Below are 26,407 nucleotides of genomic sequence, written 5' to 3'. Positions count from 1 at the left end.
TGGCCACAAGTAGATAATTATTCTTCTGGTTTAGAAGCCCACAAATACAGAATGTTTTTTTTTAAATTACAAAAATATTATCATGAAATGGCATGGGGGTGAAGAAAAAAAACATTTCAAATTAGCATTACCCAAAAACACTATCAAATATTTCTGCTACAAAAAAAAGTGAGGTTGGTGGAAGAGCCGGAGGGAGGGAGATAAAGAGAATATTTTACCTCCATACTGCCTTCCAACCAGTAATGGAGGATTCACGGATCAGGAAGTGGAGTCTATCAGTCAGTGCAAGGTGGTAGATGTGGAGGCAACGTGGGGGGATGAAGGACTATCTGAGGGGAAGAAAAGGGTGGTGGAGTGGAGAACTATCAGAGGGGAAGAAGAGGGTGGTAGAGCGGAGAACTATCGGAGGAGAAGAAAAGGGTGGTAGAGCGGAGAACTATCGGAGGAGAAGAAAAGGGTGGTAGAGCGGAGAACTATCGGAGGAGAATAAAAGGGTGGTAGAGCGGAGAACTATCGGAGGAGAATAAAAGGGTGGTAGAGCGGAGAACTATCGGAGGGGAAGAAAAGGGTGGTAGAGCGGAGAACTATCGGAGGAGAAGAAAAGGGTGGTAGAGCGGGGAACTATCGGAGGAGAAGAAAAGGGTGGTAGAGCGGAGAACTATCGGAGGAGAAGAAAAGGGTGGTAGAGCGGAGAACTATCGGAGGAGAAGAAAAGGGTGGTGGAGTGGGAGGGGGTGGAGAACTATCAGAGGGGAAGAAAAGGGTGGTGGAGTGGGAGGGGGTGGAGAACTATCTGGGGGAATAAGAGGGTGGTGAGTACTATCGGAGGGGAAGAAAAGGGTGGTGGAGCGGAGAACTATCGGAGGGGAAGAAAAGGGTGGTGGAGCGGAGAACTATTGGAGGAGAAGAAAAGGGTGGTAGAGCGGAGAAAGAAAAGGGTGGTAGAGCGGAGAACTCGGAGGAGAAGAAAAGGGTGGTAGAGCGGAGAACTATCGGAGGAGAAGAAAAGGGTGGTAGAGCGGAGAACTATCGGAGGGGAAGAAAAGGGTGGTAGAGCGGAGAACTATCGGAGGAGAAGAAAAGGGTGGTAGAGCGGAGAACTATCGGAAGAGAATAAAAGGGTGGTAGAGCGGAGAACTATCGGAGGGGAAGAAAAGGGTGGTCGAGCGGAGAACTATCGGAGGAGAAGAAAAGGGTGGTCGAGCGGAGAACTATCGGAGGAGAAGAAAAGGGTGGTAGAGCGGAGAACTATCGGAGGAGAAGAAAAGGGTGGTAGAGCGGAGAACTATCGGAGGAGAAGAAAAGGGTGGTGGAGTGGGAGGGGGTGGAGAACTATCGGGGGAATAAGAGGGTGGTGAGTACTATCGGAGGGGAAGAAAAGGGTGGTGGAGCGGAGAACTATTGGAGGAGAAGAAAAGGGTGGTGGAGCGGAGAACTATCGGAGGGGAAGAAAAGGGTGGTAGAGCGGAGAACTATCGGAGGGGAAGAAAAGGGTGGTGGAGTGGGAGGGGGTGGAGAACTATCGGAGGGGAAGGAGACGTGGTGGAGTGGAGAACTATCGGAGGGGAAGAAGAGGGTGGTGAGTACTATCGGAGGGGAAGAAAAGGGTGGTGGAGTGTGGGTGGTGGAGAACTATCGGAGGGGAAGGAGACGTGGTGGAGTAGAGAACTATCGGAGGGGAAGAAGAGGGTGGTAGAGTGTGGGTGGTGGAGAACTATCGGAGGGGAAGGAGAGTGGTGGAGTGGAGAACTATCGGAGGGGAAGAAAAGGGTGGTGGAGTGGGAGGGGGTGGAGAACTATCGGAGGGGAAGGAGACGTGGTGGAGTGGAGAACTATCGGAGGGGAAGAAGAGGGTGGTGAGTACTATCGGAGGGGAAGAAAAGGGTGGTGGAGTGTGGGTGGTGGAGAACTATCGGAGGGGAAGGAGACGTGGTGGAGTAGAGAACTATCGGAGGGGAAGAAGAGGGTGGTAGAGTGTGGGTGGTGGAGAACTATCGGAGGGGAAGGAGAGTGGTGGAGTGGAGAACTATCGGAGGGGAAGAAAAGGGTGGTGGAGTGGGAGGGGGTGGAGAACTATCGGAGGGGAAGAAAAGGGTGGTGGAGTGGGGGGGGTGGAGAACTATCAGAGGGGAAGAAAAGGGTGGTGGAGTGGGGGTGGAGAACTATCGGAGGGGAAGGAGAGCGTGGTGGAGTGGAGAACTATCGGAGGGGAAGAAAAGGGTGGTGGAGTGGGGGGTGGAGGACTATCAGAGTGGAAGGAGAGGGTGGTGGTGTGGAGGGGGGGGTAGAGGACCATCGTAGGGGAAGTAGAGGGGGGCTGGAGGCCTAGAGGGGAAGGAGAGGGTGGTAGGGGTGGTGGAGTGGGGGGGTCAGGCTGCATGCTGCTCCCCTGGGGTAGGAACGGGTGTCACTGTTTGGGTGGTGGTGGAGCCGTTGGCTGTGCTCTTGCTCGTGGGCAGCAGCTTGCGGTTCAGCATCCGGCTGAAGGTGGACGTGCGTTTCTCCCGGTCTACAGTCAAAGGCTGCTCCAAGTACACCAGGTCGTTGTGCGACTGGCTCATCCCCGGGTCTTTGCACTGGCGGCGCCGGCGGAAGAACAGCTTGGCACTCCTGTGCAGGAAGCTACCTCCTGGTGGGAGGGAGAAAAGGAAACCAGAGGAGGTTGTCCTAAATTAATATAATTAATTTGACATTTAAGTAATTTAGCAGACGCTCGACTTACAGTTAGTGCATTCATCTTAAGGCAACCACGTATCACAAATGTACATTCTATCAGTCAAGGTAGAAGGGGGGGTTAAGTGCAGGTGAAGTTTTTGTAAATTGTTTTTGGGGGGGTATTATTTAAGATACTGTTTACAATGTTTTCAGAAGATGGCCAGCTGTTCTAGCTGACAGTAACTGTCAGATAGTGTCCTCTACCCTCATAATCCCAGTTTATATTCACTAATACAATAGGGGAAAAAACATGAATTCTTGTTTGCACAATGCACCTCATAAATTGGAGCCAAGTTATATGCAAGAGATACTGTGAATATGTGGGCCAACGTTCACCCTTAGTTTAGGAAACTTGACACACGCTTCAATACAAAACATTGCCAGATACCTATCATTTTATCTTGGGAGGAGAAGAAAGGTGAACCACACCTTTATGCAAACCACATATTGATGAATGGGAGTAAATTAGGGTAAGAGGGTAAACAACAAACACACACAAACACCATTGAACAAGGACAAAGACAAGGACAATCAAACACGGACAAAGACAAGGTCAAAAAGAGAACGTGGATTAACTAATAAATCTGGACTTGAAAAATAGAACCAACCATGATAGAATGCACCTATAACAACTGCTCCTTACAACCAAACTAGGCACTGCTCCAGCCTAAAATTGAATGGATGTTATACCATCTGAAAGCAAATGTGAATGTCACATTTCACAGATGGATAGCATTCTAATCTAGTCAAGCTACTAACAGCTGTTCGGGAGGTGACTTACTCTTCTGGAAATCATTTCTGATTAGTTTCCTCTAAGAAGGCAAAGAAGAAAGTGACAAGGGAAGACATGATAAATTGTGTCAGGAGGAAGGAACGATGAGAAATTAGATACATGACATGGAAAGAGGGAGAAAGAGAAAGTGATATGCCCAGTATAATATTGTAGGAAATAATAAGGCCAAAAATAAACCAAGCAATGAGATCTGTCTGCACAGGGCTGGCATAGGGCACATTCCATCAAATCTCACCTCTGCTCTTTTTGGATCCAGACTCTGAGATGCATAGTGACATGGAGGTTTTGTCTGGATCTTGGTCTGTGCCCTGTCCTGCTTGGCACTCCAAGTCCTCCGGGGCCTGCTGGGCTTGAGCCTGGGCCACTCCACTGGGGCCCTCCTGGGGGTCTGACGACACCTCCAGGGGTTTGCTACTGGCTTTTACTACTGATGCAGTTGCCACAGCGATCTCCTGAGATCCCCCCTCCGACATAGAGGCGTCCATCGCAGCAGCATAGCCCGCCATCAGAGCCATCTCATCATCCTGAGACAGAGGAGTCTGGGAAATGGAGTACAGAACAGAAAACCCACTATTAGAGGTAGAGTGTACTGCCTAGCTGCTCTGTAAGGTACATATTTGGCTTTCAGAAAAGCCCTATATAAATCCTATGTATTATGGTACCTTGGTCACTCCTGAGATGATGATGGTGCTCTTCTTGACCGGGGACTTGAGCTTCTGCTTGGCGGACTCGTGGAGTTGGCGGATGGCAGCCTCGGCAACGGGGTCGGTCCCGTTGAGCATGAGTAGCTCTGTGTCGGAGGAGGACAAGGCCTTGCTCCCCATGATCCCCAGCACGGACGGCTGCGCCGACACCCTTCGTCCTGACACCTTGGACTTGGTGCCGCTGGGAGGATTGGAGGGGGTCTCTGAAAACATACAAGATCACTTGGATAAGTGGCTTATCAACTAATAATTTATACAAATATATTTTTTTATATTTTTGATACATTTGATTTAAAATAATCTGAGCCCATCTTCTGTAAGCAACATCTCATAGTAAGGCTTAGCCTAGACTAGTGACAGTAATTCGTGTCAAAATGCCCGAACATCTGGTCTAGGGCACTGCATCGCAGCGCTAGCTGTGCCATCAGAGACTCTGTCGCAGCCGGCCGAGACCGGGAGGTCCGTGGGGCGACGCACAATTGGCCTAGCGTCATCTGGGTTAGGGAGGGTTTGGCCAGTAGGGATATCCTTGTCTCATCGCGCACCAGCGACTCCTGTGGCGGGCCGGGCGCAGTGCCCGCTAACCAAGGTAGCCAGGTGCACGGTGTTTCCTCCGATACATTGGTGCGGCTGGCTTCAGGGTTGGAGGCGCGCTGTGTTAAGAAGCAGTGCGGCTTGATTGGGTTGTGTTTCGGAGGACGCATGGCTTTCGACCTTCGTCTCTCCCGAGCCCGTACGGGAGTTGTAGCGATGAGACAAGATAGTAATTACTAACAATTGGATACCACGAAATTGGGGAGAAAAGGGGATAAAATTTTATAAAAAATAAATAAATTAAAACAAATTTAAAAAATGCCTGAACATCAAAGCTCCAGAGAATGGTTGTCTGTAGTATGTGGATAAGGATCTTCAAATGAGTCTCTTATTGACATATTTTTAGTGTTCCAGATTAAAATGCTACTTCAATACGTACGCTGGGTTATATTTAGTCCAGGCAGTAGTGGTCGACCTGGTTTACTCTTCACTGCAGTGATTGTGGTGACCACAGTACCGCAGGGCATGACCGTGCGGTCCATCTCCACTCTCTTAGTGGGGGCTGGAGTAGGGGACTGCCACGACCGCACCTCACTGGGTTTCAGGTAGGTCAACTGTGGTACAAAAGAAAGAAGGTAAAGACATGATTATCACACGTGTTCAAGTATAACTGATTGGAATTTCAATAAAACTTCAAAAACATTGTGTGAAACAATGTGTTGGATAGACTTGAATATGATATGCATTAAGTAGTTAAAAAGCTAGTTCTTACCTCAGCAGTAAGTGACCCTGTCACTTGATCTTTGGTCATGAGTGTAAATGTTTGCTGTCCTTTGGGCTGCTTCTTCACCAGATCAAAAGGCACAGACACTTGACCCAGTAAGGAGTCTGTCAGGAAGACAACACATCCCAATCAGTTTGCGATTACAAGACTTCATACCTACAGGAAAAATAAATGAGTAAAATGGCAGACAACATGACAGAGGACATTTTAACTGTCAGACAAAGCTTTCATTGTTATTAAAAACTATTTCAAAGTAAAACTATTTTGGGTGCGTATGGGACAGATTATTAGCATCATTCCCTCTCCCTGTACCTAAAGACAGAGATTCAAAACAAAGATACACTTACTCTCCTGCGGTTTCCCATCATCAAGCAGCTGAATTTTCAGCTCTTTTGATCGTCCATTCAGCTCACTGATGAGAGAAAGTGAAACATTCACTAAACTGAAAATGAGTAACAAAGACCATGAGGGAGAGAGGAGAACTGTGGGTTGGATATTACGCAACCGGTGGCAAGTGTTTACTAAGCGATTGAGCTCACAGGCTACAAATTAATTTTTGCTTTCCCTATAGACCGGGGTCTGTAAAGACGGTTTCTGGCAGCATTGGAGCTGGACTCACAAGATGAAGGGCTGGTCCCAGGCTGGACTGGCTGTGTTCTGTAGGACTGAAGTGGAGAGTTTCTGTGGAGGGTCATCTAGCTGCAGCACACACAGGGGATTCAGACTGCCTGCAAAGTGCAAACAACAGAAGATGAGTTTAACAGAAATGCATTTTCACATACAAATCAATTAGGGTTGGGGATAATGAAACACCAGTATATACAGTACACTGACAACTCCATTTATGAGCATTATGATTTTTGAACATTAGATCAAATTGACTTTAGATGTCTGAACCACAGAACTAGAATGAGTTCATTCTACTTCTATGGTCTGAACACTTTAGTTTAATAGCATGCTAATAACTTTGAGTGACTTTGTGACCAGTATCTTTACATGTCAATGACTGAGATAAAGCAGCGCTGGCTATCAGGCTTGTAACAGAATGAATACTGCATCAACTGGTAGAGACAAGTTGCCCTGGCCATTGGCCAACTAAACACTCAGCTTCAGGCCGGACTGAGGCTAAGCTAAGGGGAATGGAGCCATTACAAGATAACAGGAAATTTCACTAGTGATTGGCAAGCCAGGCTGAAACTCAATGAAAGGGACCTGGATTGCTTTAATTCATTAAATATCTGCAGTTATGTAGAGCCTTTCAGACAGCACACACCAAAAAGCTGCTGCCTCCTTAGCTTTGGGTCGCAGCCAATTTAAAAAATCCTAGCAGCATAATTGTCCACTTTGCTTTAATGAAAAAGAAGCCATGGGGGTGAGAAGTGGTGACCACCACAAATTAATTTATCAATGGTAATCTATTCAGGGAGATACGCTCTGCCCCTGCTGTGGGGTGATGAGCTGCAGCCATGCCAGCCCTGCTACTGTAGGAGAGTTTAGAACCACAATGATTAGGGTTCATCAGAGGTCAGAAAATAACAAGTCTCAGTGGCTCCTTGGGTTCCATGATGCAGTCATCTCTTCTGGCATCCACCTCAAGGTGAGGCACATTTGGAGCTGTAACAAAACTTCAGTGTTTTGATCATGTTTCCATAGTCGAACCAGGTTGTGAGCCAGTGGTGTCCCTCACCTGCAGCACCGTCCTCCTGCTCCTTACACGTTACCCGGATATTCTTTACCAGCAGCTTCCAGTCGTGAGCGCGGGGGGGCTTGGGCGGTGATGTCACCTTGTTACGGGCCTCCTAGAAAAGGTGACAGAGAACATGGCGATACTAGGCACTTCCATATGCCATGTAGTGCAGAGTAGAAATGTAGAGCTAGAGGGTGTGCAGGCTATTGTTCCAGCTCAGCACTAACACATCTGACTCAAGAACGTGGGGTGTAGAGACTAAGCAACCTATCAATGTTGCTATGTAAACGCTTCAGCACATCAATCAATGGAGAGGTATAGAGATGGCCATGGGGTGACAGGAGCACGATGTGCTGACGCGGTGCTTTTGTTGTCGTATGTCTTCCTCTCACCTTGACCTCTGTGGCCTGAGCAGGCCTGCAACTCAGCATAATGGAGGGACGCACCGCACACAGCAGCTGTCTCAGCCTGTCCTTTACTGCAGCCACACCGGGGCCTGTGGCATGGTCCTGACAGAGACGTACAACAAACAAACCGATCAACTATCCCATCATATCATTAGCAATCATCGCCATTACACTTCGACTTGTCTGGACTGATGGTTTTGGGATACATCCTAAAGGAACATGTTCAGGTTTGCAGTTTACACTCAAGAAGTATTGAAGCGCTCAAATGTGTATTGCCTTTAACACTACAACTGAGACGGTGGGCTGTACCTGTGTGAAGCTGGGGCTGAGCTGCAGGTCCCAAGTCTCGAGATGGCACACCCCCCAGACCACCTGGACCTGCCCTTCAGCCTCCCTCATCTGCAAGTCCAACTGGGGGACAGAGGGCAACAGAACCACCATCAGCAACAACACCATTTCACACACACACAGCTCAGAGTGCAAGCCAACACAATCAGCTGTAATTGAGCAGTGCAGCACAGAGAGAGTAAGTGAGAGAGAGTGAGTGAGCGAGAGTGGAGGTGATTGTCAAAGGTAGGACTGTTCTAGTGACTGGGCCATCCTAGGACTGTTACGGTGACTGTATAACCGGCACACCGGCAGTCACGAGTCATGACTGCAGTCAAATTCCAGTAACTAGGCTTCTGCAAGCTCTGATGCTGCTGCTGGTCATTAGTAGCATACCAAACTTGCAAACTGCCTGGTACTCAGCACTCTATTGTCCCTCTAATCACTCTGACATCAATGCGAATGTAATCGAAAATCTACTCAAACACTTCATGAGAGCCCATGTTGTGCAACATTTCTATAGGCTATGCAATTGCATGAGAATTGCATGAGTTTTTATGGCCTCTACTAAAAAGAGAGTCAGCTTTCTATAGGTTAAGCCTACTATATTTATTTATCCACTTTACTAATATTAAACCCATTGCTTTTCTTTACAACAGGAGTATAGCCTAATTGGCTAGCATAAAAATTAACCACAGGAAAAACATCCTCCATTCGCAATTTAAGTGCAGAGATTTTTTTGTTTTGAGACCGGTGCATGATAACGGTCCATCCTAAATCAAGTAATTTCACACATATATTTAGTATATGTGAAGACAACATTAAATGAAGAAGTCTGATGTGTGACAATATTATCACTTGTGAATGATGTATTATCACTTGTGAATGACACCCAGCATGTGCAGTAAGGCAAGAAACAGCGCATGCCTTTTTTTGTTGTTGCACTTTTTCAAATCCTAGTCGCACACCTCATGTCGCCTAGCCCATAATCCTATATGTTTTGATAAGGATTGTATCACAACTAAAGTGGCCAAATAACTTCTTAAAATAAAGCACATTAATCCGCATTACAACCGGCATACATAGTTGGCGCTTGAGCTTCAATTTCGGCGAAGATGATTTAAACCATAAAAATGCACCTTTATATTAAAAAATGACATGCATAAATCAGATTTGCAGTCACTTTTGTGTTATCCCGCAAATTGATTGTATTTTGGAACATTCGCGCCTACTGCCGTGTGCGCATCGCTGCACTTATAATCTAAAGAAACAGCCTAATAGTTTACCAACATTTTAAGCTAAACCTTCTGATCTGTTGCATCAGACTCAGTGCTTTAAAAAGTAAAATTGTTGCGTGTGGTTGTATTAATTTGGGATCTATCGCATCACACAACTGTCCCAAACTATGTTTCACTGGAATTGGGGAATTTGGCTTAGATTAATCAAAAAAGTTCTGTACATGGAATTGTATTTGTTTTTTTTACTCATTTTTTTCTAATCTTTACTGCCCTGCCCAGTTCACTTTTGCTCCAAGCAGAGGAAACTGCAGTTCTGAAATACATCAGACTTCTGCCTCAGTGTACATGTTGGACCCCAACTATGCTGGCAAGAGCATCCTGTCTGGTGCAGAGATCTTTACAACTGTGTCTCGCCACCTTGGCCTGGATGAGGGCAAGGTTCTTGGCAGTCTGGCGAAGTACACTTCCAAGAAAAGGCTTTGGGATGGAGTTGCAATATGGCATATGGCCAACATATTCCATCAGCCACCTGGTGGAAGGGACTTTGTGGATCTGAGGCTCTTTCCCCTGTTGCCTCCATCATTCTCCAAATCCCACCAACATCAGCTGCCTCAGAGTGCAACTGGTCATTGTTTGGGAACACACACCAAAGCACGCAACAGGCTGACCAATACAAGGGTTGAAAAATTGGTGGTCATCCGGGCAAATTTGAGGCTTTTTGAGCCTGTCAACAAGCCATCCTCAACAAGGTTGGAAAGTGACAGTGAAGATGAGGCCACGGAGTCTGATGTTCAAGAGGTGGACATTGAGGAGGTCCAGGGAGAAGACACATAAGCCTGAGAGGAAGTCAACCAAAGCTTTAGTTTCTAGACTATCATTTTACAGATGCGATGGATCATTGGGGGTCATTCAATATTCCCTTTTGTTGTTCATTGAAATCATCCCATGTGAAGAGTCAACTCATTTAGTTAAAGTTCAATGCTTACCTAAATAGTTATTTTTATTTTTATTGGAAGGATTTAATCATTTGCAATTATGTCTACTTATGATGAGGTAAAAGGTTTATGTTTCTGTCTCCATATGATATGGTAAAAACATTCAATACAAAAAACATCTCCATTTAAATGGTATTAATATTCATTTGCATATATTCCTGTTAATTCCCATGGAAAGTTTCCACCTCTGAATATTCCCCAAAATGTGCAATCCTAACCGCCACAGCCCTGGGCCATCCTGTCCCAAAATGCCTAGATTCTGCTCTGGCTGTACAGACAAATCTGTGTTACCAAACAAAGGCTTTTTCTGTAGAACTGAAATACCCAGGTAAAATGTTCCTCAATCTACAAACAATACCCTATAATGACAAAGCGAAAAGGTTTAGAAATTATTGCTAATAGTATTTTTATTGATTTTTTAATCAGAAAGACCTTAAGTATTCAGACACTTTGCTATGACTCGAAATTGATCTCAGGTGCATCCTGTTTCCATTGATCATCCTTGAGATGTTTATACAACTTGATTGGAGTCTGTGGTAAATTCAATTGATTGGATATGATTTGGAAAGGCACACACCTGTCTATCAAGGTCCCACAGTTGGCAGTACATGTCAAAGCAAAAACCAAGCCATGAGGTTGAACGAATTGTCCGTAGAGGTTCGTGACAGGATTGTGTCAAGGCACAGATCTGGGGAAGGGTTACCTAACCATTTTTGCAGCATTGAAGGGCCGAAGAACACAGTGGCCTCCATCATTCTTAAATGGAATAAGTTTGGAAACACCAAAACTCTTCCTAAAGCTGGCCACCCTGCCAAACTGAGCAATCAGGGGGAGAAGGGCCTTGGTTAGGGAGGCGACCAGGAACCCGATGGTCACTCTGACAGAGCTCCAGAGTTCCTCTAAGGAGATGGGAAAACATTCCAGAAGGACAACCATCTCTGCAGCACTCCACCAATCAGGCCTTTATGGTAGAGTGGCCAGACGGAAGCCACTCCTCAGTAAAAGGCACATGACGGTCCGATTGGAATTTGCCTAAAGGCACCTAAAGGACTCTGACCATAAGAAACAAGATTCTCTAGTCTGATAAAACAGGTTCGCCAAGCTTGTAGCGTCATACCAAAGACTTGAGGCTGTAATCGATGCCAAAAGTGCTTCAACAAAGTACTGAGTAGAGGGTCACACTTACAGTACCAGTCAAAAGTTGACACACCTACTCATTCAAGGGTTTTTCTGTATTTTTTGTTGTTGTAGAATAATAGTGAAATAACATATGTTAACATATGCTGTAGAATAACAGTGAAATAACATATGTAATCATGTAGTAACCAAAAAAAAAAAGTGTTTAACAAATTAAAATATATTTTATATTTGAGATTCTTCAAAGTAGCCACCCTATGCTTTGACAGCTTTGCACACTCTTGGCATTCTCTTAACCAGCTTCATGAGGTAGTCACCTGGAATGCATTTCAATTAACAGGTGTTCCTTGTTAAAAGTTCATTTGTGGAATTTCTTTCCTTAATGCATTTGAGCGAATCAGTTGTGTTGTGACAAGGTAGGGGTGGAATACATAAGCCCTATTTGGTAAAATACCAAGTAAAAAAAACTGAGAAATGACAATCCATCATTACATTAAGACATGAAGGTTAATCAATACTAGAGGTCGACCAATTAATCAGAATGGCCGATTAATAAGGTACGAATTCAAGTTTTCATAACAAATAAAAAGGTGAAAAAAATATACATGTATGTTTTTTTTAAATCGGCCAAATCGGTGTCCAAAAATACCGATTTGGCCGATTAATTATATATATATATTTTTACAACTTTATTTAATCTTTATTTAACTAGGCAGTCAATTAAGAACGCATTCTTATTTTAAATGACGGCCTAGGAACGATGGGTTAACTGCCTTGTTCACTAGTCCAACGCTCTAACCACCTGCCTCTCATTGCACTCCACGAGGAGCCTGCCTGTTACACAAATGCAGTAAGCCAAGGTAAGTTGCTAGCTAGCATTAAACTTATCTTATAAAAAACAAAATCAATCAATCATAATCACTAGTTAACTACACATGGTTGATGATATTACTAGTTTATCTAGCGTGTCCTGCGTTACATATAATCGATGCGGTGCGTATCGTTGCTCCAATGTGTACCTAACCATAAACATCAATGCCTTTCTTAAAACCAATACACAGAATTATATATTTTTAAACCTGCATATTTAGATAAAAGAAATCCAGGTTAGCAGGCAATATTAACCAGGTGAAATTGTGTCACTTCTCTTGCGTTCATTGCACGCAGAGTCAGTGTATCTGGGCCGCCTAATTTGCCAGAATTTTACGTAATTATGACATAACATTGAAGGTTGTGCAATGTGACAGCAATATTTGTTCCTGTTCCCAAGAAAGCTAAGGTAACTGAGCTAAACGACGACCGCCCCGTAGCACTCACTTCCGTCATCATGAAGTGCTTTGACAAACTAGTCAAGGACCATATCACCTCCACCCTACCTGACACCCTAGACCCACTCCAACTTGCTTACCGCCCCAATAGGTCCACAGACGACGCAATCGTAACCACACTGCACACTGCCCTAACCCATCTGGACAAGAGGAGTACCTATGTGAGAATGCTGTTCATCGACTACAGCTCAGCATTTAACACCATAGTACCCTCCAAACTCATCATCAACCTCTCGACCCCGCCCTGTGCAACTGGGTCCTGGAATTTCTGACGGGCCGCCCCCAGGTGGTGAAGGTAGGAAACAACATCTCCACCCCGCTGATCCTCAACACTGGGGCCCCACAAGGGTGCGTTCTGAGCCCTCTCCTGTACTCCCTGTTCACCCACAACTGCGTGGCCATGTACGCCTTCAACTCAATCATCAAGTTTGCGGACGACACTACAGTGGTAGGCTTGATTACCAACAACGATATGACGGCCTACAGGGAGGAGGTGAGGGCCCTCGGAGTGTGGTGTCAGGAAAATAACCTCACACTAAACATCAACAAAAAAAAGGAGATGATTGTGGACTTCAGGAAACAGCAGAGGGAGCACCCCCCTATACACATTGACGGGACAGTAGTAGAGAGGGTAGTAAGTTTCAAGTTCCTCGGCGTACACATCACGGACAAACTGAATTGGTCCACCCACACAGACAGCATTGTGAAGAAGGCGCAGCAGCGAGCCACTGCCTGTTCACCCCGCTATCATCCAGAAGGCGAGGTCAGTACAGGTGCATCAAAGCTGGGACCGAGAGACTGAAAAACAGCTTCTATCTCAAGGCCATCAGACTGTTAAACAGCCACCACTAACATTGACTCAACTCCAGCCACTTTAATATTGGGAATTGATGGAAATATATTTTACATACATCACTTGCCACTTTAAACAATGCCACTTAATATAATGTTTACATACCCTACATTACTCATCTCATATGTATATGTATATACTGTACTCTATACCATCTACTGCATCTTGCCTATGCCGTTCTGTACCATCACTCATTCATATATCTTTATGTACATATTCTTTATCCCTTTACACTTGTGTGTATAAGGTAGTAGTTGTGGAATTGTTAGGTAAGATTACTCGTTGGTTATGACTGCATTGTCAGAACTAGAAGCACAAGCATTTGGAGACTTATCTCCATCACCAACTTCAAACATCTGCTATCTGAGCAGCTAACCGATCGCTGCAGCTGTACATAGTCCATCGGTATATAGCCCACCCAATTTACCTACCTCAGCCCCATACTGTTTTTATTTTATTTACTTTTCTGCTCTTTTGCACACCAGTATCTCTACCTGCACATGTTCATCTGATCATTTATCACTCCAGTGTTAATCTGCTAAATTGTAATTATTCACTCCTATGGCCTATTTATTGCATACCTCCTCATGCACACAATGTATTTAGATTCTTTTTTTTCCTACTATGTTATTGACTTGTTTATTGTTTACTCCATGTGTAACTGTGTTGTTGTCTGTACACACTGCTATGCTTTATATTAGCCAGGTTGCAGTTGCAAATGAGAACTTGTTCTCAACTAGCCTACCTGGTTAAATAAAGGTGAAATAAAAAATAAATAAAAATGAATTTCGCTACACTCGCATTAACATCTGCTAACCATGTGTATGTGACAAATAAAAATGTGATATTTAGACTTCTGGATGCCACCCGTTAGATAAAACACGGAACGGTTCCGTATTTCACGGAAAGAATAAACGTCTTGTTTACGAGATGATAGTTTCCTGATTCGATCCATATTAATGACCTACGGCTCGTATTTCTATGTGTTATCATGTTATAACTAAGTCTATGATTTGATAGAGCAGTCTGACTGAGCGATGGTAGGTACCAGCAGGCTCGTAAGCATTAATTCAAACAGCACTTTCGTGCGTTTGCCAGCAAGCGTTTTGACTTCAAGCCTATCAACTCCCGAGATTAGGCTGGTGTAACCGATGTGAAATGGCTAGCTAGTTAGCGGGGTGCGCACTAATAGCGTTTCAAACGTCACTCGCTCTGAGACTTGGAGTGGTTGTTCCCCTTGCTCTGCAAGGGCCGCGGCTTTTGTGGAGCGATGGGTAACGCTGCTTCGAGGGTGGCTGTTGTCAATGTGTTCCTGGTTCGAGCCCAGGTAGGAGCGAGGAGAGGGATGGAAGCTATACTGTTACACTGGCAATACTAAAGTGCCTATAAGAACATCCAATAGTCAAAGGTTAATTAAATACAAACGGTACAGAGAGAAATAGTCCTATAATGCAGGGAAACCATCTTCTGTTTTACCACATTTCTATCAGCATGTTAAATGTGCAACCTGAGTGGGGAAAAAAAAAATACACAAAAAAATACAACTCTGGACCATCTTTACTCCACACACAGAGACGCATACAAATCTCTCCCTCGACCTCTATTTGCAAATCTGACCATAATTCTATCCTCCTGATTCCTGCTTACAAGCTAAAATTAAAGCAGGAAGCACCAGTGACTAGATCAACAATAAAGTGGTCAGATGAAGCAGATGCTAAGCTACAAGACAGTTTTGCTAGCTTAGACCGGAATATGTTCCGGGATTCCTCCAATGGCATTGAGGACTACACCACATCAGTCATTGGCTTCATCAATAAGTGCATCGATGACATCGTCCCCAAGGTGACCATACATACATACCCCAACCAGAAGCCATGGATTACAGGCAACATCCGCACTGAGCTAAAGGCTAGAGCTGCCGCTTTCAAGGAGCGGGACTCTAACCCGGAAGCTTATAAGAAATCCTGCAATTCCCTCCGACGAACCATCAAACAGGCAAAGAGTCCTGTATTGACAAAGATCGAATCATACTACACCAGCTCTGACGCTCGTCAGATGTGGCAAGGCTTGCAAACCATTACAGACTACAAAGGGAAGCACAGCCAAGAACTGTCCATGACACGAGCCTAGCAGACGAGCTAAACTACTTCTATGCTCGCTTCAAGGCAAATAACACTGGGGTTTGGCGTTTTAGGCTGGGTTTCTGTACAGCACTTTGAGATATCAGCTGATGTACGAAGGGCTATATAAATAAATTTGATTTGATTTGAACACTGAAACATGCATGAGGGCACTAGCTGTTCTGGAAGACTGACTGTGGAGAGCGTGATCACACAATGTGAGTAAGACCTTTAAACAGGTCAACATTCACAAGGCCGCAGGGCCAGATGAATCACCAGGACATGTACATGCGCTGACCAACTGGCAAGTCTTCACTGACATTTTCAACCTCTCCTTGACAGAGTCTGCAATAACAACATGCTTTAAGCAGACAACCATAGTGCCTGTGCCCAAGAACACTAAGGTAACCTGCCTAAATGACTACCGACCCGTAGCACTCACGTCTGTAGCCATAAAGTGCTTTGAAAGGCTGGTCATGGATCACATCAACACCATTATCCCAGAAACCCTAGACCCACTCCAATTTTCATACCGCCCCAACAGATCCACAGATGATGCAATCTCTATTGTACTCCACACTGCCCTTTCCCACCTGGACAAAAGGAACACCTATGTGAGAATGCTGTTCATTGACTACAGCTCAGCGTTCAACACCATAGTACCCTCAAAGCTCATCAATAAGATAAGGACCTTGAGACTAAACACCTTATGCAACAAGATCCTGGACTTCCTGATGGGCCGCCTCCAGGTGTTAAGGGTAGGTAACAACACATTCGCCACGCTGATCCTCAACACAGGGGCCCCTCAAGACTCCAGCCACCTTAGTCATAGACTGCTCTCTCTGCTACCGCACGGCAAGCGGTACCGGAGCACCAAGTCTAGTCCAAGAGGCTTCTAAACAGCTTCTACCCCAAGCCTTAAGAATCCTTAAGAACACCTAATCAAATGGCTACCCAGACTATTTGCATTGCACCCCCCTCCACTCCCCCTCTTTTACACCACTGCTACTCTCTGTTGTTATCATCTATGTATAGTCACTTTATTAATAGCTTTACCTACATGTACATATTACCTCAACTAACCGGTGCCCCCGCACATTGACTCTGTACCGGTACCCCCCTGTATATAGTCTCGCTATTGTTATTTTACTGATGCTCTTTAATTACTTGTTACTTTTATTTCTTATCCATATTTTTCTTAACTGCATTGTCGGTTTGGGGCTAGTAAGTAAGCATTTCACTGTGAGGTCTACACCGGTTGTATTTGGCGCATGTGACTGATAACATTTTATTTGATTTCATCACGTGAGTCACATGAAATGCCTCCACTGCAATCATACTAGAGTAATGTTAGAACTGTGTGGTTTACATAGCCAAAGTGCACTGAGCAGCGCAACCGCAGAGTGTGTGAGGCAGAAAGAGAAACACGCACTGTCTCAATATACTGTATAAATACACTGTGTACAAAAAACATTAAGAACACCTTCCTAATATTGAGTTGCACCAATTTGTTGGGGCATGGACTCTACAAGATGTCGAAAGCGATCCACAGGGATGCTGGTCCATGTTGACTCCAATGCTTCCCACAGTTGTGTCAAGCACGTACCATCAGAACCCGTTCAAAGGCACTTAAATACTTAGTCTTGCCCATTCACCCTCTGAATGGCACACATATAAAATTCATATCGCAAGGCTTAAAAATCATTCTTTAACATCTCCCCCCACCCCCATCATCAACACTGATTGAAGTGGATTTAACAAGTGACATTAATAAGGGTTCATAGATTTAATCTGGATTCTCCTGGTCAGTCTATGTCATGGAATTCACAACGTTTTGTACACTCAGTGTATATCTGTTCACAATTCCTCATGACAAGAACAAGAACCATTCTAGTGTTGGTTAGTCAGTCATTCGTCGCTCCGTAAAAAAGGATGAAAATATTTCGAAAGGCCTGTCCCTAGGACTTTTCCAGACCAAACCGAAGAGACCTGTAAAAAACAAAGAGTCTCCTTCTACACCACCCAAAAATAACAGCATATCCAAAACAATAACAAAGGTGTCCTGACCGAACTTAATCCAGGTTTCAGCTTATTAAAAGGGATTGCTAACTAGCATTAGCGCAATGACTGGAAGTCTATGGGTAACTGCTAGCATGTTAGTAGATTCCCATAGACGTCCAGTCATTGTGCTAACGCTAGTTAGCAATGGATCGCAAAACTACCTGTAACTTCCTTCATGCTGGACACAGAGACATAAAAATGGTATCCACGAGTCCATCTGACTCTGGGAAAGTAGATACAGGGCCTCATTGCCAAAATCCAAAAAGTATCCTATTAAACCTCTCACTGGATTTGTATTTATGGCAGATTCAGATCAGGCCCACAATGAGGCAAAAAACAAAGCACCATATTTCAAAATAACTTTAATTTGAGCAGAGAGACAAAGGCTAGATTGTGTAAACATTGTGGGTAAACCTGAGACTTGACTGTAAATCGTGCCCAGTCAGTTATGGGCTGTGCTACTAAAATAGATGAATCAAGCCATCTCTACTTGGTTTTGCATGAAAGATAACCACTCAACGTCAAGACCATTATTTTTGGGTGGAAAATTCTTAATTCCATTAGTATGTGATTGTGTCTGTGATTATACTCCAACAATAAAAGTGGAGGTAGTAGGGAAAGTGGGGCACCTTTACCAAAAAATGAGGGAGCTGGGAACTCATCCCCTCCAGTATTTTACATGACACTGACAGTAATTTAAACAAGGTCTCAAGGGCATTTATCAACCTCTGAGTCCTCGCCATTTAATCTGATTCTCGTAGCAGAAGCGAAGCTCTGCTGAAGTGCGTCATGTTCAATAAATCAGAGCTTCCTCCATTAAGACAACCAGGAACCCTGCCACCTCTGACTCGCTCTCCCTTTGTTCGTATTAAGCATAGCTCCAATTGAAATGGGAAGGATTATAGCTGCAGATGTAGTGAGCACAACTGTTGTGTTCATTTACCTGCAGTTCAAGTGGAGATATCTTTACGCTGTACCTACAGGGATCTCCTGGAGACATGGCTGATGGTGAAGCACTGAGGGAGAACTGAAGCTTGTCCCCGACCACCTTGCATCGTGCAGCCTATAGGAAGACAAGACAGCAAATAGTTACAATAGTACCATACAATAAGCGAGGGAACACTCAAAAATGTATTTGAGGTAAAAAGGTGCTTGGTGCTAAACATGCCTAACTATGATTGTGGTATTCTTGCAAACTGCATACGTGGCTCACATTATAATTGGTTAACCTGTAGTTTTTCCTTAATGGGAACTGTGTGTGTTGCTTATTTCAGAGTGCGACAAAAATCAACTTGAAAGCTCAAACATGAAGCATCTCATTAAAGGAGGGTACTGCCCATTTCTCCCCGCTTGACCCTCCTTGTCATTGGTTCCCTAGTCTCCTTATGGTGCTTTCAAGACAACTGGTAACTCTGGGGGGGACTAGGTAAAATCATGACATCATTGATCTTCAGGTTGGAGCGCTAGAAAGATGCCAGAGTTTCCCACTTGGAAATCTGAGTTAGATGACCGTTCTAATGATTTTTCCTAGTCAGAGCTAGTTTTTCGCCACTCCAGAGTTCCCGGTTGTCTTGCACACACTGGAGTCGGAAGTTGGAGAACTCGAGTTCTGAGTTGTTTTACAGCGCTGTTCTGTACTGGGCTGGCTATAAGGGGACAGCTACATAAGCGTCTTACTGCATACACATACCAATGGAGGCAGGGCAAGGACACACCTTTGTTCACCAAAGTCTCTGGGAGCAGAAAACAATGAAGCAGCATCTGGATCTTGCATATTATAGAAAAGCCCCCAAAAAACTGAGCAGGCATTTAATAACACAGACTAGTTTAAATCGTTGCTTTGCTTTGTTTCTCCATACAAAATCTGCCAATGCTATTGTTGAAAATCTTATAACTTGTTGTTCATCTTCCTTTTAGAAGAGGGCTGGTTATATGAGGATCCCATAAACTTAGAGCTGGAGAGGAGGTAGTAAAAGTGTGCTTACAGCATGAAAACTGTAAAGAGGCTGCTATTGGCTCCAGCCAGACAATTTAAGGGGAGGGGGAAATGTCTGGAAGTGCCAGTGAAGTTAATGGACATTGTAACTCAGGATATTGGCCACTGCAGACCTGAAATTAAGTTAAATGGCTGTAGCACCAGTAGATCAGCCCCTCTACATTGAATTACAGTGGAAGAGTGGATTGACTACAGAGCTGGGTTATGACATTAGGGCATGTTGATTAGGAAATGGCAACAGCATAAATGCTTGCTTTTCTAACTGTAATGAATGTCAAAGAGGCCAACACTGCCAAAATAAAAATTATTTCATTGGCTATAGGAGGAGAATGAGGACGCTGCACTGGGTTCAACAATGACAACATTGATCCAGATTCCTCATCTTAACTCGATCTTGATTTTATCAGGAAAAGAAGCATTCAAAAACAATGATAAAACCATGTCTGGGCTATAATGCATTAATGTACTGAGCTTTTCATTGTGTGTGCAATTTATTGAGAACCATTGGATGAGAGCCAGTCCCTGTGTATCAGACTCTTACCTTCTGACTAGCAGACTTCTTGAAGCTGGACACTTGGCCAACCACCAGTTCTGATGACTCGAGGCCATCCTCTTCTAATATTAGTTGCACTGGGCACTGTGTGAGTTAGGAGTACACCAGTCAGGTCAGGAGGTGATCAGCAATAGGCTATGCCCCAACAACGGTCATTATCTCAACATTACACTTCATTTTGACAGTTTCAGTCAAAGAGTTAAGGAACATGGAAGAAATGGGTCACCTTTACAATTTGGATCACGCTTACAGTTTGCGGCTACAGGAGCTTAAACTCTTGACAGTAGCTTGAGAGATGAGGTTTCAACAAGGCACTGTCAATGTATGGGAATCAAGATTGTTGACACTGTATTCCGTGACAGGGAGCCTGTGCTGTCACGATGCTCACATGTGTACTCAAGTCTTGTTAGGTACATACAGATCCTGTATTCATATATTGTTTGTTTGGCTACAGTGGATTCTTTGTCATGTTTACCAGGGACTGTTATATATATATATATATATATATATATATATATATAGCTACAGTCAGCTCTGTAGTTTCCCAATAGTAATCTGTTAAGTGAAACAATCTATTGGTCGACATGGGACTTGAATTTTTCAACTAACCTGCTATTAGCGATACTGTATTTGTTTTCGTTTCAGGGAAAAGGGTATCTTGTAAATGTTCATGTACAGTTTCAGGTGATTCTACAAAAAACACAGAAAGCTTAGAAAGATATTAAATACACAGTAGCACCAAGAGCAGGTTATTTGAAAATTCCATGGTGGCGTTAAGAATAAGCTAACCTGTAACGCCCAGTAATGGAAACATATGTATCACATATATGTCGTACAAACGGTAGTTAGACTTACCCCAGACTTCGTCGATTCGTCATTCAAAGCTCTGCACCAAGCCCCTCTCCATTGACTTTTCCAACTGTTCAGTGAAAGCGCCCATCCCAACAGAACGTCCGCTTCCCCCGAACCAGCATTGTTTTGCTCAGGCATCTGTATCCGTAGATCGCTGTAAAAATACTGTACTAGATACAGTATCAATGTAATGATGGAGGCAATGAACAGCGTAACCATGCAAAGCCATGGCAAGTCTCCCAAACCGGAGTTTGAAGGGAGACTTTCTGAGTCAAATTCTCCCAAATCAGCATTTGAAAGATTAATTTCTGAGCCAGGCATCCTCAGCAATTTACTTGTTTAGCTAGCTATGTATTTAGCTAATAACAATGGTCCCTTAAAAGTAAGACCAGTACAAAAACATGGTCCGATGATCTTTGCAAGAAAGTCCCTGTCATTCAAGACAGCTAGCTAACGGAGGACGAAATCCAACTATTATAGCAATGGGAGCTAGCCTTGCCACCACAAGTTCAACCACTGAACCAGTATGAAAGCTAATGTTAGCCTCTTGTCAATAATATCCTGGCTCCTGACTGAGGCGCAACTTTAAACGAAAATAAAATACCCAAGACGAGTAACTTGGCTGGCGACAGACTTCTCAAGGATGTAATCTTGCTATCTAACGTTATCTGGTTTGACAACGGTAGTCAGAAGAATGCTAGCTAGGTAGCTAAAAACAAGCAAGTAAAATACTTGGTTTCCTTTATTGCAAGTAGCTAGCTAAAATAACGTGAGTGTTATTCTGAGTAACGTTAAGTTTTACCAAGCTTCTAAGTAAGTTCCACAGCTCTAGCTGAACAACATTGTATCAAATGTCTGTCTTTGGCTAGATAGCCAACAACAGTAAGTCAACTACACATGGTTACTAGCTTTTCATAAAAGTTAGCTAACTTCAGACCTTTCTTTCATTCGATTGCTAGCTAACGTGTATTCTAGTAAAAGCAAGTTAGCTAGCTGCTACCCAGTAACACGTATTCCAAAATGTAATGTCCATGAATCATTTCTGGCGTCCATGGTGTAAAACAAAGTGAAACTAATATGTGGCTAGCTTTAAACAGCGGAGGGGAAAATGATAATTTCTTATAAAGCCTCATCTCAAACTTGCAGAGCATCTCCGATACCAACGATGACCGAAATCGAAAACTTGCCAATGCGATATATGTGACATGAACTGTTATTCCCAGAGTGCATAGCGATATCTTAAAGCACCCCAAGTGCGCCCTGTTTTAACCTCTAGCGGGTCTTTCGAAACTATCAATTATATCTTCAACTACATTTTCTTATATAAGAAACTCAGCTTTCTGATGCGGGAATAACTGCAATTACAGAGCTATTATCGATACACGTTTTGTTACCTTGCAGAGATACAAAGGCTCGGATTGGACCAAACTACATTCCGTAGATTTTCCAATGTTGTGTTTACAGAAATGGCTCCTCCTCTCTAGTAAGAACGACGACATTACACTTTGTGTCAGCAAGTTATTATGAATAAATACATTTAAAGAACATAGACACATGTAGCTATATTCATCAAGTGAATCTGAAAGTTGCGCCTTCTCTTGATAACCTTCGAACTTGCTCGAGGGAAATAACGTTTGCTGCGCGTTATAGCTAACTACTCACAATAGCTATCTAGCAGTAGCATCTAACGTCCGCTAACTAGCTCATTTTGATGTTTAGCCCTGTTTTATGGAACGTAAACAACCATTGAAGGGTGTGTTTCAATAGCTTGCTAGTTTCTCCATATATTCAACCTGCCACTGTGGGGAAGCAGATCATCATGAACTGCCGTTCGGAGGTTCTGGAGGTGTCGGTGGAGGGAAGACAGGTCGACGAGGCTATGCTGGCTCTGTTGCACACTATCCTATTGCATCGCAGCACTGGAAAATTTCACTACAAGAAAGAGGGCACCTACTCCATTGGCACTGTTGGCACACAGGACATTGACTGCGACTATATTGATTTCAGTTTTGTTCGTGTTTCTTCAGATGAGCTTGACAGGGTCATCAGGAAAGCAGTGGGCGAATTCAAGGTAAGGCCTGTCTGATTATTTTGATTGTTTGGCTATTGAAATTATACATTAAAACATGTAGCTAGCTGTATTTTTTTTTTAAAACTGGCATCCATTGACCTCTGGATCTATGTTGTTCTTTACAGGATGCCATGGGCAACGGGACTGATGGAATGGGACAAATCTCACTGGAGTTCTACCAGAAAAAGAAGTCTCGCTGGCCTTTCTCTGATGAGTGTATTCCATGGGAGGTCTGGAGCATTAAGGTCAACGTCGTCAACCTGGCCAACGAGCAGGAGAGACAGATCTGCCGGGAGAAAGTGGGCGAGAAGCTGGGCGAGAAGGTGATCAACATTGTGGAGGTGATCAACCAGCACGAGTACCTACCCAAAATGCCCACACAGTCGGAAGTGGACAATGTGTTTGACACCAGCCTCAAAGACGTACAGCCTTACCTGTACAAAATCACTTTTCAGATCACTGATACGCTGGGCACCTCAGTAAGCACCACCATGAGAAGGCTGATAAAAGACACCTTAGCACTGTGAGGGAGCCTCAAGATGATTTGCATCGTAAAACATGGCTGTGGGTAGCCTGGTTCCAGATCTGTTTGTGCTGTCTTGCCAACTCCTATGATTGTGACCATAGGATGTTATCAAGACAACACAAATGGATCAGGGGCTAGGCTGTGTACTTTATTGACTATGGGATGTAATTGCTTCATTGACATCGGCATTTGCAGGCCTGTGAGTGTCTTAAATATTAGTTAGAAGCACTGGTAGTACGCTAGAAGTATCACCATCAAATGTCTAATCCGCTTTATTCACATTTGTAAGCAGTCATTTTAGGATCCTACTTATCTATCCCTATTCTTTCACAAAATGCCTTTGTCAACACTGAAACATGACCATTCACATCCGATAGTACAATTTGAGCTTTTATGTTTTTGTATGAAGAAAGTGCTGCAAAAGTAGCATGTCTGTCTGAAACAGGTTTTCATTTAATAACTGCTTTAAGTAATTGTAAAGTAACTATCTTGTTTATGACATTAGCTTTTGTTATTAGAAAATAATGTGCAGAAAGGTGTTTCACTTTTGAAAATAAAATTGATAATCCTAATTGACTTCACTTTGTTATTCTAGAAAACCACCTGGTTCTGTGCTTACTGATGTTAATTAAGGAAAAGACAGACCAACGCGAACTTCGGCCTTGCGCAGTGGGTGGCCGTCCTATTGCGTCTGACCACAGAACATTGGTCGTCATTTTCTGTTAATTTCCTGACTACATGTTGAATTGCCGCGCTTCTTCCACACCAAGCAGGTGATTTACTGCAGATGACTGACATTCGTGTTAGTCTGTCTTCTCCTTTACAGGTTCAGATTTGTGTAGTATATTCAAAGACAGTACAGTATGAAGATAGGCAGAAACTGCTTCTACAATAGACAGTGGCGATTTTAGCATGTAAATGTTGGGGCAAACTCCCCACATTTTGTTTTAGATGCATGTCATTAAAGCCACTACACAACACTAAACAATACATTAATTGGACTATAACAGTGACAAACGGTGTTGGGACTGCTGCCCCAACACCTTACCAATTTTACTCCTGGCTATCAGCGGAGCCTTGTCTGGCAGTGAAACAGTTCATTCAGCCTCATTTACTGCCTTAAAAAAAACATATCTCATATGGCTGACTGGCTTAAACAAATGTGGTTTCTACTGGCAATTGAGATGTACAAACTATGGCATAAGGGGACGACGAAAGGGTAAATGGCAATCGTAATTTCGATTAAGACAATGAGCGAGCTAAGACGGACATAGTCAATATAACTAGTTGTTCAGCACTTTTTAAATGTACGACGACAAAATTCAGAACATGGGCCGTTCTTACAGTATTCTCCATGTACACCGAGTCAGAACCATAGGGTAAATAAAGGGGGCATATAAGCAGACAATTAAATTCTTACAATATTCAATGATGATATTTCTCTAAAACAGGCTATAGGTTACATGTGCACCACCAAGTCAGAACAGTAGGCTAAATTATGAGGGGAAATGGCCCAAATTATTAGGGTGGGGCACAAGGGCTACTAACAGCTTACTATACAACATACATTTAGTATTACTATCTTAGCTACAGTATACATATCTCCCTGGCATATTACATCATTTATGCAGCAGCGTACAATACATTTTTGGACTTGCCTTATTGTGCTATGCTCACTGGAACAGGAAGGTGGTGCGGCGGTCTTTCGTGGGCAAATTTTGTCATCAAAGTCTGGCATTCTCTGGATTTATGGTGCTTTCAAAGAACTGGGAATTCTGAAAAAACAAGGTAGAATCATGACGTTAGTGATCTTCAGGTCGGAGCTCTCGAAAGAGGCCCGAGTTCCCGACTTGAAACGTATTTTCCCAGTCAGAGCTTGTTTTTTTTCAGAGTTCCCATTTGTCTTGAACTCACTGAAGTCTGAGATTTTCCAGTTCTGAGTTTCTAGTTGTTTTGAAAGCGGCATAAGTCATGCTGGATTGACAGCATGGTCAATGTTTATCCTTTTATGCTTGGAAAAGAAACCCTTAAAAGAGATTCTTAAAGACTTGGACCACACATCCACTCCACTGAATAGCAGGCTAGTGATTGCTTTGCAATGCTTGCAGTTAGCCACTGATTTTTCCAAACCACTAATTGTTGAATTTGCCATTTCCAACTTGTTGTGTAATGTTAATGTCCAATGGTCGATGAGCACCGATACGTTTTATCTATAATTTATCATCATATGACAAGGATTTAAAAGGATTTGCCAGTAGATTGTTGACTTGATTCATGATGATGACTGCTAAGTAGCTTGCTAACTAAGATTTTGAAAGTTGATGTTGACATGATCAGTCCAATCAAAGCTACTGTGATTTGACGTCATTTTATCTGTGGCCAATGACTTTGAGCCTTCTTGCATGGGCACTTCTAATGTAACTCTACAGCACCCCTTGGGCTTGAATTTTTGAGCTCTCCCCATAGATTTTGCAATAACGTGGCATCCCTATGAGTGACAGAACACTGAGCCAATTACGACACAACTAGAGAACATTACCACCCCTACGCAGAAAACACTGAGCTGGGCTGAAACACCTGCATTTTGGAGCTGCCAAACTCAAGAAATCAAAAAAGAGACCATGTTTGTATGTGGCTTTATTAACTCAGTTATTATTTTTATATATATTTTTACATTGTTTGCAAACTGATATGTGACACGTTTTAATGCCAAAACAACATGCAAA

General features: G+C 43.6%; 2 protein-coding genes across 3 annotated transcripts; one reads left to right on the top strand and one right to left on the bottom strand.

Annotated features, from left to right (window-relative positions):
- Positions 1 to 957: 957 nt before the first annotated feature.
- LOC112257833 (C2 domain-containing protein 2) lies at positions 958 to 22,262 on the bottom strand. Of its 2 annotated transcripts, none has more exons than XM_024431707.2 (13): positions 21,088 to 22,262; positions 20,221 to 20,316; positions 18,627 to 18,746; positions 7,934 to 8,035; positions 7,610 to 7,726; positions 7,218 to 7,329; positions 6,150 to 6,258; positions 5,878 to 5,942; positions 5,519 to 5,634; positions 5,186 to 5,360; positions 4,171 to 4,415; positions 3,744 to 4,047; positions 958 to 2,629 (listed from the first exon to the last, which is right to left on the bottom strand). In XM_024431707.2, exons 1-13 carry the CDS (start codon positions 21,403 to 21,405, stop codon positions 2,370 to 2,372), a joined length of 2,139 nt encoding a protein of 712 aa, XP_024287475.1. In that variant the 5' UTR covers positions 21,406 to 22,262; the 3' UTR covers positions 958 to 2,369. The 2 variants fall into 2 exon arrangements, with proteins under 2 accessions (XP_024287475.1, XP_024287476.1); XM_024431708.2 differs by having other exon boundaries at positions 18,665 to 18,746; positions 21,088 to 21,225.
- Positions 22,263 to 22,565: 303 nt separating this feature from the next.
- LOC112257834 (autophagy-related protein 101) lies at positions 22,566 to 24,253 on the top strand. The gene is made up of 2 exons (XM_024431709.2): positions 22,566 to 23,155; positions 23,281 to 24,253. The coding sequence occupies exons 1-2, from the start codon at positions 22,904 to 22,906 to the stop codon at positions 23,680 to 23,682; spliced, it is 654 nt and encodes a 217-aa protein (XP_024287477.1). The 5' UTR covers positions 22,566 to 22,903; the 3' UTR covers positions 23,683 to 24,253.
- Positions 24,254 to 26,407: the final 2,154 nt, after the last annotated feature.

The sequence above is a fragment of the Oncorhynchus tshawytscha genome, linkage group LG09 (assembly GCF_018296145.1).
Source record: "Oncorhynchus tshawytscha isolate Ot180627B linkage group LG09, Otsh_v2.0, whole genome shotgun sequence".
Classification (NCBI taxonomy): domain Eukaryota; kingdom Metazoa; phylum Chordata; class Actinopteri; order Salmoniformes; family Salmonidae; genus Oncorhynchus; species Oncorhynchus tshawytscha.
This window is presented reverse-complemented; position numbering and strand designations above follow the sequence as displayed.

Coding starts and splice junctions, on each gene's coding strand:
- LOC112257833 (XM_024431707.2), bottom strand. CDS start 21,405: ATGCCTGGCTCAGAAATTAATCTTTCAAATGCTGATTTGGGAGAATTT. Junction 20,317..21,087: donor ACGAATCGACGAAGTCTGGG/GTAAGTCTAACT, acceptor TAACTCACACAG/TGCCCAGTGCAACTAATATT. Junction 18,747..20,220: donor AGAAGTCTGCTAGTCAGAAG/GTAAGAGTCTGA, acceptor GTCTTCCTATAG/GCTGCACGATGCAAGGTGGT.
- LOC112257834 (XM_024431709.2), top strand. CDS start 22,904: ATGAACTGCCGTTCGGAGGTTCTGGAGGTGTCGGTGGAGGGAAGACAG. Junction 23,156..23,280: donor AAGCAGTGGGCGAATTCAAG/GTAAGGCCTGTC, acceptor TGTTCTTTACAG/GATGCCATGGGCAACGGGAC.